At 47.8% G+C, this 14190-nt stretch overlaps 1 protein-coding gene across 1 annotated transcript in view; it reads left to right on the top strand.

Moving 5' to 3' along the window:
* Positions 1-347: 347 nt before the first annotated feature.
* RAB4A (RAB4A, member RAS oncogene family) overlaps positions 348-14190 on the top strand; it is a 45469-nt gene continuing 31626 nt past the window's right edge. The window contains exon 1 of the mRNA XM_042961262.1: positions 348-608. Coding sequence (XP_042817196.1) covers positions 578-608 — 31 coding nt within the window. The 5' untranslated portion in view covers positions 348-577. The remainder of the gene's footprint in view (positions 609-14190) is intronic.

The raw sequence follows: 14190 nt of genomic DNA, 5'->3' as shown, positions 1-14190 counted from the left end.
CCAAGAGCTAGACCCCACTGTCCCCAACACTCGGTCACCCCACAAGCCTGCGGATCGCAGGCCCCTCCCCACCCCTGCAACCCGACCTCGGCCAGCCGCAACCCTCCGTCCGCGCCCTGCCCCACCCCGGTGCTCCCACTCCAGCCCCCGCCTCCCCGCGCCGGGCGCCCCCCGCCCCCGCCTCCCGGCGCTCCCCGGCCCCGCCCCTGGCCCGGGCCAGCTGCCCCCCCGCCCCCGCCGCCGTCTGCGTGCGCACGCGCGACCACGGAAGGGCCGGGCCTCGCGCCCCCTTTCCTCCTCCTCCTCCTCCTCCTCCTCCTCCTCCTCCTCCTCCCAGTCCCCGTCCGGGCCCGGCGGGGGGCGGAGGCCGTGCGCCTGCGCGGAGCCCGCAGTCCGGCAGGGCCGCAGCCGCGGGGTGGCCGGCCGTTGCCGTGGGGACCGCGGGCCCCTCCCTCCTCCGCTCCCCTGCCGCTCGCCGTTCCCACCGAGGCGCGGAGGACGACCCCGGCCCCCCACGCCCGCCGGCCCGGCCGGAGCTGCAGCCGGTGACCCGGCGAGAGGCGGTGCCGCTCCCAAGATGTCGCAGACGGCCATGTCCGAAACCTACGGTACGAGGCGGCCGGGCGAGGCGGGCGGGTGCGCGCGGGGCCGCGGGTCTCGGGGGCGCGTCCGGGCCGCGGGAGGTCGGGGGCGGCGGGGACGCGGGGGACGCGGGGGGCGCGGGCCCGGCCGTGCGCAGCCCGTTTACGTGATCTGCTTTCTCAAGTTTCCTCCGGCCTTTTCTACGCGCTCACGCGCGGAGGGTTTTCCAATTTTCAGTAGCTCCGGGTCTGGAAAGCCAGTTGAAGACTTTCCTCTGCGATGTTGTCCCCGGCGAGGGGCCGTGAAGGACTTAGGGCGACGCCTGTATTTCAGTGTGTTCTTCGAGTATTCCAGCATGACCTTTCCTGGGTTGGAATTCCTTTCTTTGCCCTGGGATTACAGTGAGAAGTAATCGATAGACTAACCCGTGTCTTCGTGCGGAGACCTCTTGCCTCATTTATTTCTCTCCTTCTCCGTCTCTCGGGTGTTTAGTCCTTTCTGGGTTGCATTATGGCTGTTTATAAATGTGCCTTTTTAAAATCATGAACACCCTGGAAGCAGAGCCCTATCTGCTTAATCTTTGCTGCCCCTGTAGCACCCACACCTGGATGCTATAAGGGAATCATTTTTTTTTTTTTTTTTTGAGTAATCGAAAGCCTTCCCAATTCATATACTGTGTTGTTGTGCTTTGTTTTAGTCCTGCGTGGTAAAAATCACTAATATCGTACACGTCTCCTTTGCATCAGGCTCGAGATGTTTACCAGTCTCTGATTCCTTGTTCGGAATTGTGCGTTCTCAGATTAAGACTTTGATTGGGAGTTTTACAATCCCAGGGAGAGGTTCAAGTTCAAAAGTATGTACCCGGACTCAGATCACGTGTGGTGGCCCGCTGCTCCTTCAACAGACACGCGTGGAATGGCAGGGTGGAGGCAGCAGGATGCTGCAAATACCGCAGGCCACGCGACAGGCGTGGTTCTGGTCTCACGGAGCATGCAGTCTAGTGGCGGATACAGGGTTAATGCCATCAGGACACTAACGAATGAGTAGTTAAAACAGCGGGCAGGAGTTCTGGAGGATTGTGCCTTCGGAAAGTATGTTAGGAGGAACCCTGGCCCAGAGTGAGGAGCCTAGGCGGTAGTAACTGGTCAGGGCGGCAGAATGGCAGATGCCCAGGGCTGGAGAGAAATGGAGTTCCAATAAGGGGAGCCTAAACAGTGGTACAGAGGTGAGGGCGAGGTGGAGAGAGCCTATGGAAGGTTCCATCTTTCTCCTAAGAGGGGTGAGGTCACAGTGCATTTGCTTCACCTTCAGCCTCTCCTGTGACTTGTGATTGCCCTGTTCTTGGTGCCCCTTGGGGCATTACACCCATTCCTAGAAGGCTTAGGACATCCTCCAGGAACCCGATGGCTTTTGAAGTGTTGTCAGAGCCACAAATGGTCGCGTTCGTCCATGTGGTCGGGTCCTCCCTGTACAGAACCACAGTCGGGAGATTTTGCAAAGAAAATACGCTTGTCTAGCGATTTTTGGTTGTCCTTGTGCTTTTCTTTATTTTCGAGTGCTCCTTACCCACACTTTTTTTCTCTTACCTGGATAGGAGCGTTAGGGAGGGGTGGAAAGTCTGAATAAGAAAACCAGGTGGGGATTTTGAATGAGGAGGAAAGGACTGGAAGAGTTCGGGAGACGGAGCTTTTACATTTCATTTGTGTTATATGAACTAACCTTCATAAAATATCGCATATCTCTACTACACTTTGGATGCAGTTAATTGAACTTTTGAGCATCACAGATTAACTGATTAAATTATGATCATAAGGGGGCACCTGGGTGGCTCAGTTGTTTGGGCATCCGACTTCAGCTGAGGTTATGCTCTTAACAGTTCGTGGGTTCGAGCCCCACATCGGGCTCTGTGCTGACAGCTCAGAGCCTGGAGCCTGCTTCGGATTCTGTGTCCCCTCTCTCTCTGTACTCCCCTGCTCACGCTCGCTCGCTCTCTCTCAAAAATGAATAAATGTTAAAAGAATGTAATAAATAAATAAATATCATAAGGCTTTAAGCAACAGTATTCTTTTGTCATGATTCCATCCAAATGTGTTTTTACTCACAATTTAATCTTTTTCTCTAATAGAGAAAGTTAGAAGAAACTAATGGAATAGAAAATTGGTTTTTAGGGGCACCTGTGTGGCTTCAGTTGGTTCGGCATCGGACTTCGGCTCAGGTCAGGATCTCGCGGTTTGTGAGTTCAAGCCCCGTGTCGGGCTCTGTGCTAACAGCTTGGAGCCTGGAGCCTGCTTCGGATTCTGTGTCTTCTCCTCTCTCTCTGTCCCTCCCATGCTCATGCTCTGCCTCTGTCTCTCAATAATAAATAAACGTTAAAAAAGAAAAGAAAAGAAAAAGAAAGTTGGTTTCAGAAACAGCAAATGTGGCAGTTGAAACAGCCAGCCAAAAGTCGTAAGCTGTCACCTTCATTTATCATTGACCATATTTGCACAGCATTGTTCCCCAAAAGTAAAACAATCAGGTTCCACCTTCCAGACGTGTGCCTCTTGGCTAGCTGGTAAAGGAATGTTTGCCTAACCTTTAAACTCCTTTGTGCTCTATACTTATTTTCTCTTCCAGAAAAGGAGGCTCTGTGTAGCTTAACAGCAATAGGGTGAAAAATAAAGAGCCAGTGCTTATAAAGTACTAGCGATGAGCTATATCTGCCTTTAATGCTTTTTAGCAAATTAAGGCAATATGTCTTCTTCCATAGACTGAATAGTAAACATTTTGCCCGCCCTGAAACTAATAACCACATGAATACTGTATGTAAGATTGTAACACAAAGTTAAAATCTAAAACAGATCTGTTTCCGTTTGAAACCCTTGTCTAAGTATATCTAAACTGAAACAGTGTTTCCCCAGTGTAGATTTCAGAGCATTCTTAAAGCCAGTTAGTATGGCTAAAGAACTCCAGCCATCTGAGACTTGGGAGGTGACACAAATTGGCCTTAAGTAATTCCTGACACCAAGATTTGCGAGACAAAATTAACAAGTGGATTAGGTAGTCCCAAGCAATGATGGCCAAGAAGGGGCTAAAAAATATATAAGTGGTGCAGAAAATGCTAGGGGAAAAAAAGTAAGGACTAAAGCAGGCTAAGACTGAGGAAAAAAATCTAAGCTCAGTCTCCACACTTTGGACTTTATGCTTTCTACAACGAACATGGTTTAATGAAACAAGAACGCGAATTGTTAGTCGTGTGCTGAGTTTATTACAATATAGTCTTCATATTTTTATTTTGTGCCTTATTTGGAAAGCACAGTATTACAGTATTTACCACATCACTTGGAGAATTATCAAGACGTTTTCTTTTAGAAATATTTCATTGTAGGCCGTTGCGGGTTGAATTGGATCCCCCGAAAGATACGTTCAGGTCCTAACCCCAGGTACCTGCGAATTGTGACTTTATTTGGAAATAGGAATGATGTAATCCGGTTAAGATGAAGTCCTGTTGGATTCGGGGAGGCCCTAATCCAATGACTGCTACCCGAATAAGAGGGGAGAGATTTGGGTATAGACACGTACAGGGAGAATGTGATACGAAGGGCAGGCTGAGACGGCAGTGGCCAAGGACCACAAAGGGGGTGGGCACCCACCAGAAGCTAGCAAGAGGCAGGGATGGGTCCTTCCCTAGAGCCTTCAGTGAAGGCATGGCCCTCCTGACATCTGATTTCAGACTTCTAGCCTCTAGAACTGGTGGACAATAAATTTCTCTAGTTTTAAGCCATCCGGCTCGTGGCATTTTGGTATGGCATCTCTGTGACACTAAAACATAGGCCTTGGTAGTCAGAATATGACTCATGGAGAAATTTGGGCTTAATAGGGGAAGTAGAGTAAGGATATTTGGGGTAAAGGAAGTAACATCTTCAAAGGTATGTGGTGCCAGTAAAGTATAAAATAACTTACTGTTAGAGAAATCACCAAACTAACCATCACCTGAATTTCATAAAAGACATAAACGTCAGTCAAGGAAGCGTCTAACAGCGGCATAAAGGACCTTTCTCCAAATCGAATCTATTTATCATTTCTAATGTTTGTGTTTTCCTTTCCTCATGTGCTGGAAACGGGTGACCATTTAAAGAACTAGAGTGTGGGGAACACTACACCAGAGGTCCTCAAACTGCTGGGCCCCCGAGTCCCCTGGTGCGTAAAGTGGCAGTTCTGATTCAGTAGATGGGGGGTGATGGCGGCTCCACGGCTGATCAGCTCGCAGCCCACGCAGGTGCTGTTGGTCCAGGGACCTGATAGAAGGTCGAGATCCTATGCTACATAATGGCTCCCGTGCCCAGACCTTTGAAAACTTGTTTGTTCGCTTTTTGGTGGTGTGTTTGTTTGTTTGTTTGGGGGCATTCTTGAGATCAAGGCTGCCCTTTATTTTTTTTTTTAATTAATTTATTTTCCAACATATATCCAAGTTGGTTAGCATCTGATGCAACAGTGATTTCAGGAGGAAACCTTGTTCTTTAGAAAAGCAAAAGTGGACGATAATTTTCAGTCACTTGAACTATAAAGCATTCCGTCCCAGTCCTTGCCTGTGACTTCTGCCACTCCTGAATCTCTGTTTCCAGTCATATCAGTCCCTCAGGCTTAAGAGCCTGTTTTGAACTCCATACCTAACTATTCCATTTGGATGGCCTGGGGTATCCTCACACACTGCATCCCAAACCCAACCAACCCATTCCTACTCCCCAGCCTTCTATTTGTCCCTGGTACCCATCCGCCTGAGAGAAAGTTGGAATCTTTAATTCCTCATCATCCCATCTCCTGAGTCCAGTTGGTTTCTGTCTTTTAAATAGACCCCTTAACATAGTTCAAGTTACTGTTAACCCTAGAGGAGGCAAGGGAAAGTTATCGGGGGGCCAGATTAGTGGATTATAAAGCAAGGTTAGTGGATTATAAAACAATGCCTGTCTCCAGGCACAGCAACCCGAGTAGTTGGACCAGTCGTTTGCTGCTGGTGGTATGGCGTCCTTGTAACTGGCGGTAAAGCAACCTCTGTAGCTCCTGCATGCAGGAAGGGAAACCGACCGCCTGGGCAAGGGTGAGGTGGGTTCGGGTAGGGGTGAGTTAGAAGGGGTCCTGGTAAAATCTATTCGGGAACCCGGACTACTGGCAACTTAGGCCACAGCTTCACGGGAATATCATCATGATTTAAGTAAATGGTGTTTCCAAAGCTTCTTGTGCTCCTTGAAAAATAATTCCACGTAAGCCTAAAATGTGAACTTTCCTTCTTAACTTAGTAATAATAGTAATACCTCTTCTGTTAAGAACCACGTCACCAATGTGTTTTGAAAAGTATCTCACGCTTTGGGCCCCGAGGCATGGAATTAGCCATAACACGATTCTTTCCACTTTTAGCATATCTAATCAGGCAAGCGTTTTGCTCTGAATATTTCTTTGGAATGAGGAGAAAGCTGATGTTGTTTCTTGAACGTCTTCTCATAATCCACCCTCTAGAGATTGGTTAGGCTAATGGAATAGATTTTCCTTTTTCCCAGTTCCTGAAAACTCCGTTAGGATACATGCCAGTGAAAATAGTTTGAGAGAAAAACCTTTGAATCCTCTGTGCTCTGTGTTCTCTGAATATCGCTGCTTTCTCTACCAGTCTGATCTTAGTAATGGACCATGCTCTGTATGTTTGAAGAATCCTCTTGTGCTTCTCTGTAGCCGTGAATGTAATTTAAAAGCTAAAATGACATGCAGGGTACTGTGGTTTAAAGGGTGAATAAAGCTGGGTAAATGTGAAGAATAAACACCACTGTAACATATGAGTCAAATAAACGCCGTGTAACTACAAGTTTTCTCCCTTTGTAATCCCCCTCTGAGCTCCCCAAACCAGGGTAAATTAATGTGGAGAGGTTTGGCCAATACCAAGAAGTCCCTGATAATGATGGCTGTGACACCTGGAGAAAGATGCTTTGTACTCTGCCACAGCCAAGTGCATTCTTGCGCTACTCAGAATGGCAGGCTCCTGTATGACAACGCGTAGTTATCTTGGTCTTTGTTTCTTTCTGTCTCTCTTCTGTGCTGTGTCTTTGGCACCTAAGTCCTTAAAAAAGCAGCTAACGATATTGAGGTGTGCAGGGTAGGGTACACCGTTCATCAAGGGCTAATAAATTATGGGCGAGTGGACGTACGTTAGAGGGAGGCTTGTAATTTTTCAAATATGAATTTTTAAGCATGCAGAAAAAATTTGGAACTTAAAAACAAAGTATCTCTCTCTTTTGGTATCATTCAAAATGTTACTGTATGTGGTGTGCTCCCTTAGTTATAAGACTGTTTCTCTTGTTCATTTGCTTATGCCCTGTTATTGCAGAAGTCCTCATAAAATATATACTATCTTTGCACTGGACTTTGCATGTCTTTTTTTTTTTTTTTCTATGTTTATTTATTTTTGAGAGAGAGAGAGAGACAGAGCAGAGCATGAGCAGGGGAGGGGCAGAGAGAGAGGGAGACACAGAATCCGAAGCAGGCTCCAGGCTCTGAGCTCTCAGCACAGAGCCCAACGCGGGGCTTGAACTCAGGAACTGCAAGATCATGACCTGAGCCGAAGTCGGAGGCTTATCTGACTGAGCCACCCAGGCACCCTGCATATCTTTTTTTTTTTTTTTTTAAGATTTTATTTGTTAACTAGTCTCTACACCCAGTGTGGGACTCGAATCCACAAGCCCAAGGTCAAGAGTTGCATGCTCTATTGACTGAGCCTGCCAGGTGCCCCAGGACTTTGCATATCTCTTTTATAATTTGCTCAAATCTCAATTGCGACAAAGAGAATGTTTCTTTCAAGATGAGACCATGAGCTCTTTGAAAGCAGGGGTCTGCTGAGACGTCTCTGTGTCCCTGGTGCTCCTGGACACAGCCTTCTGGGACTGCTAAAAGCACCTTTGATTTGATTCCGTTTGAGAGGTGGCGTTTTTCTTCTGAGTTACAGAGTATGAAACAAAAGGCCAGGTTAATAGGAAAACCGACTTTAAGACATAGTTTTTTTTCTTTATGGTAGAAACCAAGCAGTCTTTACATCATGTGTAATATAAACGCAACACTAATTAAAACGTCTTCCACAGACCACGTTTGCTTGACTTAAAGAGGTCACACAGGGCATCCTTTAAAAAATAGATTTCCCTTCTAAGAACTCGGATCTGAAATCAGTTCACAGTCCACGGTGGGGCAGAGAGTTGTGGAGGTACTTTCACGGCTTCCTGGAGCTTCAGGGCCTCACGGCTGCCCAATGGTGAATGTACCTAGGGAGAGAACAGGTCGACCAAGTGGAAGGAAGTTGGGCAGGCTTTGGTGTATCCATCAGGCACTTCAGCAGGAGACTGGCACCCCGCTCAGTAGCCCGGGAGCACTTGGGGGCAGACATAACCCTGTTGTGATGGCAGATGTCTCAGATGATCTGAATGTGTGGTTCCTAAGCATTCAGATGCCTGGCACTTGGTAGTTGCCAAGTAGCCAGTGGTTGGGTGAACTCCCCTAGTCCTAAATCCCGGCTTACTTGACCGCCTTTTGATTTTAAACCGATTCTATATGACCAAAAATAAAAGAATTTTTGAAATTGTGCGTAACACAGTTTCTGTTTAGTCGATGATAGGTGATGAGCCCTTTGGGTCGTTTCATCAGGCGGAATGCTTCCAACTGCAGGGGGCAGAAAACCCCACTCAAAATGCTGGAGGTAATATGGAAAAGTATTTTTTTCAAATAACTGTCAGTGGGGAGGGTGTTCAGGGTTGGCTGAGTCAGGAGCTCAGCTGTGAGGGCAAGGACCTGTAGCACCGTCATCCTCACCCCTGCAGAGCCATAAAATGACTACTCTTTGTAATCCGAGTTTCTTTCTTTCTTTCTTTCTTTCTTTCTTTCTTTCTTTCTTTCTTTCTTTCTTTCTATTTATTTATTTAGAGAGAGACAGAGAGAGTGCAAGCGGGGGAGGGGCAGAGAGAGAGAGAGAAAGAGAGAGAATCTCAAGCAGGCTCTGCACTGTGAGCGCAAAGCCCCACTCCCGGGGCTCAAACTCTCGAAACTGAGATCATGACCTCAGCCGAAGTCAAGCGTCAGATGCTTAACTGACTGAACCACCCAGGCACCCTTCGGTCACTTCTTCTTACGTCCGTAGGAAAGAGGAGCTCTTCCCTGCATTGATGGAGTAAAAGTTCTTCCTCTCCACCCGGTTGAGCCACATTGGGTCAAGTCCCTGTCCCTGGACCCATTATGTGGCCAGGGTAATAACACTTTGCACTGATTAGCTTAAGGCTGTATATTTTTCTTTTTAAAATTTTTTTTAAGTTTATTTTGAGAGAGAGAGAGAGAGCGAGCAGGTGAGGGGCAGAGAGAGAGGGAGAGAGAGAATCCCAAGCAGGCTCTGCACTGTCAGCACAGAGCCCAGTGTGGGGCTCAAACTCATGAACCTCAAGATGATGACCTGAGCCAAAACCAAGAGTCTGACGTTAACCAACTGGGCCACCCACGCGCCCCAAGGCTGTATGTTTTTCTAATCCAGTCTGGCAGGGAGGAGGGGGCTTGGAATGGCCATAATTGGCTTAAAATAACCAATGCCTGTCTCCAGCTTTGGGGTCACATTCACCTGTTCCTTTGGCTCCTTGGGGAGTAGCTGTTAGGCAGACAGTTATCTGCGACGACAGCATCTACCGCAGCCTCCAAAACACGTAAGCTGCAGTTCCCTTTCAACTGTTTGTTCCAAGTAAGGATCTTCCCGAAGAAGATGATGGGCTTAAACGTTCCTTCACGCCTCCCCTCCTCCGGTGAGGAAGCAGTCCGAGAAAGCAGCACAGTAGTGGAAACAGCGTGGGCTTCCACATTGGCCGTATGCACACACGTTAGAATCCCTTGTCTTCTTAGAAAACAAGAAATTTCTCCTGTCGTTTTGCAAACGGGATACACTTGCACTCGTTCTTAGTTCTTACGGTCTTTGTGAATGCACTAAAAATATTTGGTGTTTTGAAGACTAACGTTCCTCTTCAGAGTCACTTTGACCATGGTAATATTTGGGGGGGAAATGGAAGTTGCTATTTGGTGGCCATCGCTATTTTCCCACTTGTCGTACATTAGCACCTTGAATAATTTTGTCATAAATATGTATATAACCTAGGATACTATATAAGAATGAAGTCCAGGGGCTCCTGGGTGGCTCAGTCGGTTGAGTGTCTGACTTCGGCTCAGGTCATGATCTCACAGTTCGTGAGCTCAAGCCCCGCGTCGGGCTCTGTGCTGATGGCTCGGAGCCTGGAGCCTGCTTCAGATTCTGTGTCTCCCTCTCCCTCTGCCCCCCCCACTCCACCTCGCTCACACTCTGTCTCTCTCTCAAAAATAAATAACCATTAAAAAAAAGGAGAAGGAAGTCTATATTTTGGATTATCTTTTTTTCAATTTCATGGAGACCTCCATAAGTCTGGACATTGACTGGTAAAACTTTATTGGTAAAATTGATTTTGAAGTGTCTTCTGTTACCATGTAAACAAGTTCCTTTAAACGTTTACAAGTATAAAAACATTGTGAGTTAGAAGTGACCCATCTCTGTATTTCCTCTGGGACCTAGTATACAATAATAATTTTCCCTATTACATTTTGCCAAGAACAGTGTTATTTCTAGCTATTGCATGACCAAAGAAGCTTTTAGGTCAGTATCTTTGAATATGTACCGATTGAAGATTCTTCTGGTATTAACGTGTTGCTCTGTTTCCATGGTTGTACAGGAAATTTTTCCTTACTGAAAAACCGATGGTGTGCCGAGCCTAAATTATAACTCTTACCTCTGGATAAAGATGAAGTTAGGGCACGTGGTTGGTTCAGTAATAGAGGATGCACCTCTTTTTTTTTTTTAACGTTTTATTTATTTTTGAGACAGAGAGAGACAGAGCATGAGCAGGGGAGGGTCAGAGAGAGAGGGAGACACAGAATCCGAAACAGGCTCCAGGCTCCGAGCCTTCAGCCCAGAGCCCGACGCGGGGCTCGAACTCACGGACCGCGAGATCATGACCTGAGCCGAAGTCGGACGCCCAACCGACTGAGCCACCTAGGCGCCCCAAGGATGCACCTCTTGATCTCAAGGTTGTAAGTTGAAGCTCCACGTTGGGTGTAGACATTGCTTTAAAAAAACAAAAAAGATGAAGTTCTAATAATCTACACAGAATAATCTACTGGGCTTTGTGTCCAGTGTCTCTGACCCTTACAACAACAGTGTAAGGTAAACACTATGTCCCACTTACAGGTGAGGAAACTGAGAGGTTCGGTGCTCTGCCTGAGTCTCAGAGCTGGGAGTTGTAGAGCCAGAATCTGGGCTCAAATTTGCCTTGTGTCACATTCTCAAGGGTAGTTAGGTTTTTATTCTGCATATCTTGTACAGAAATCTCTTCCATAAAATCTCCGCTCAGTGGTGACCCAGATTAAACATTGCCACTGGATGTCATTGCTCCCCTGCATGTTCTAAACAGACATGGACATTTAACATGAGTCAAAATCTATCTCTGAACTCAGGGTAGAACTGGGGGGTGGAGGGTAACGGGGACCAAAGCTTATACCTTCCAGACCAACGCGGAAGACCTTTAACATTCACAAGGGATGCTTTCACAGATCTTTGTAACTGTGCAAATATTGTTAACGGTATTCAGGTTTGCTCCAAAGTCGCAAGTCAGAAAGACAACATTTTGTGTATGTGTCCTCCAATAGAAAATTAACTGTTCACGTTCTCTTTTTTAATTACACCAGTTGGAGTGTTCTCTGAAATATTTGACAAACAACTTGCCCTTACTTCTTAATATGATTTTATCTTCTCGTGTATCAGAATCAAATGGAACATCCTACTCTTGGAAGTATCCAAAACTGGGCACCTGGGTGGCTCAGTTGGTTGAGCTTCCGACTCTTGATTTCAGTTCAGGTCATGATCCCAGGGTCATGGGACTGAGCCCCTTGTCAGCTCCGTGCTGAGTGTGGAGCCTCCTTAAGATTCATTCTCTCTCTCTCTCTCTCTCTCTCTCTCTCTCTCTCTCTCTCTCTCTCTCTCTCTCTCCCCCCCCCCCTTCCCCCCTCTCTCTCTCTCCCTCAGTCACTCCGCCACCCCTCCCCCACTCGTGCATGGTCTCTGTAAAACAAATAAAATGAAAAAAAAAATGCTTGAAGTATCCAAAACTTGTTCCCTGCTTAAAGACGATTGTTTTTATTAGGTCTCTTTGTCTCTGTGTACCACACTGGTCACTGATTTCCTTTTCGGGACAGTTTTGCATGTTGGGAGAATTCTTTCTGTTTTTATGTTATTACATCACGTAGAAAGCAACTAGGAACTCACAGCTTCAGTGCTGGTGGCTGACCAGGCTCATTCACCTGCTAACTACCTTGCATCCACACCCCCGGGCCCCACAGCGGATTTGATCCAAATGAGGTCTTCGGCAAAATCACAGAGCCCGTCACCGGACCTTGAGCAACCATCAGAGTCTGTGGTGCAAATGTTAAATCCACACACATCATGCTTCCTCTCTGCCGGCATCTAACTCAGAGTACCAGAGTTGGGCTTTAGGCTTTGCCTTCTTTCCCACCTCCCTTGCCTTATTTTTACCTGTCCTTCACAGGTCATATGTTCTTCCACCACCCAAACCATCTCTCTCTCCCAAGCCAACACTTCAAGCTTTTGCAGCTTAATTCCTGCCTGACCAGCGTTACCAGAACGTTTTTCTCTTTGAAGCTCGTGCCATCTTGCGTTCTATGCCCTACTCGATCCTGCTCATCGCTGTGACGTGATGACCTCGGGGCTATGCCTCATTCTACGAGGTCCCCTGGTGTAGGGTCTCATGCCCCGCCCCCGCGCCTCACCGCTCCTGGGTGACTGCAGCGTCCGTGCAGAGGGGTCAGTCCTCAGCTTAGTGTCCATTTCGTCACTTCGTCTCTAGGCACCTTCTCTTCCCCGCCCCCCCTCCCCCCCAGGTACTTCCCTGGCTGCTCATTGGACACAGTCGCATGGCACCTGCTCCCCTTCTGTCACGTGATGAGCTGCTCGCTCTCCACACGTGATGCTGTGATGCCGTGATGCCGTCGCCTTTCCTTCCACCCGTCCCTTCTTGGTCCTTCAACCATGCAGATCCCCGGCCCTGGCTTCCCAACCCGCGTGACCTGCCACCGTGCAGACAGAGCGCTCTTTAGATTAAGCTCACTGCGGATTTGTGGTCTGCTTCGAAGGGGCTCTCGGTAGGACTTGGCGATGCCCTCTCATCCTGGCCATCTTGCCCTTTGTCCCCACCTTCGCTAGACCCCTTGTCTCCTGTCCAGTAGGAGACAGGGGAGAACGTGCCACGCCCAGGAAACCACCTCTCCTCCCCTGCCCTTCTCCAACACGTGAAGTGACTTACCTCCACACTCGCTCGTCCTCTACCCTTCTCTTGCAGTCGTGGAAGAAGGGAGGTCTCTCTTCCTGTCTGCGACCAAGCCCTCCCTCCCACCTTGGACTCACCCCTCGAGTCTTCAGACTCGCGCCACCGATCACCCTGGAAGTTCCACTTTGTTCGCCCTACACTCTGCAATCCCCTCGGACGCCCAGGCTCCTTGTGAGGCTGTCAATACTTTTCATCCACCGCGTCCCGCCTCTAAATCTTCAGCCGACTGACTTTGCCCCGTCTCAGGCGAGGATGAATTCACCTGGGGTGCTGGGGCCTCCTCCCTTGGGAGCACCGCTCCCCCCACATCTCCACCGTGTCGGCTCACCGGTATTTTAAGTTTCACCTCTCTGTATTTGCACTCATTATTTTGCCATGAAATGGATTCCTCTTCCAAACCTTCAGTATCTCTTATCACAGGTGTTGGTGTCCCACACCAGCTGGTTGCCAAAGCCAGAAACCAAGGAATCCTCTCAGGTGGCCCCACTGTCCCAGCACGCCACATTTCTTCTGCCGGGAAGTGAAACGTGGAACCAGTCCTGTGGCCCGGGCCACCAGCCCTTGCCTCCTTTCTGACCTTTGGAAATCTTAAATGCCAAACCATTGCTCATGGGAGAAACTAGGAAGGCAAAGGCCAGCTTGTCTGCTCACTATGACTTAATTTTCTGGAAGATTCAAGGTCATCGTTGGCAATCAATTGCTGAATAAGTGTGCTGTGCTCTTAGAGTCACTTCCTGGCTCATTTCCTGGTCCGTGGTTGCCTTTGCTGTGAGCACTTGATTGTCCTTGTACCTGAAGTTCACAGTCCTACTTAGTATATATGCTTCTAACCTGCTCTGGTCTGAGAAGTTAGAGGTTCTCGAAAGGAATGTAAAGACAAGTCAGCAAGTCCCCAGTGAGTGAGGTTTCTCCCACAGAGTTAATCCTTTGGCTCTCTGTTAGCTATTTCACTTGGCATGGAGGCCATTTGTTCCTGATCTCTACTTTGTCCGTGTTCCTGAATTGCTGACTTTTAAATAGGAACTGATTTTTATTTATGTGATACCTTTCCTATTATCACATTTAAATTTCTTGTGAAAAATTAAAAGTACATTGGTAGCATATATTCATTTTAGATTTTCTACTTTGGGCTATGGTCTTTCCCCCACTTCTAGGCTTAATTCATGCCAAGAAAACCCTCATCAGGTGAATGTAATTA

Source organism: Panthera tigris, chromosome D2 (assembly GCF_018350195.1).
Source record: "Panthera tigris isolate Pti1 chromosome D2, P.tigris_Pti1_mat1.1, whole genome shotgun sequence".
Taxonomy (NCBI): domain Eukaryota; kingdom Metazoa; phylum Chordata; class Mammalia; order Carnivora; family Felidae; genus Panthera; species Panthera tigris.
Note: the sequence above shows the minus strand (reverse complement) of the source record. Positions and strands in the feature narration are given on the sequence as shown.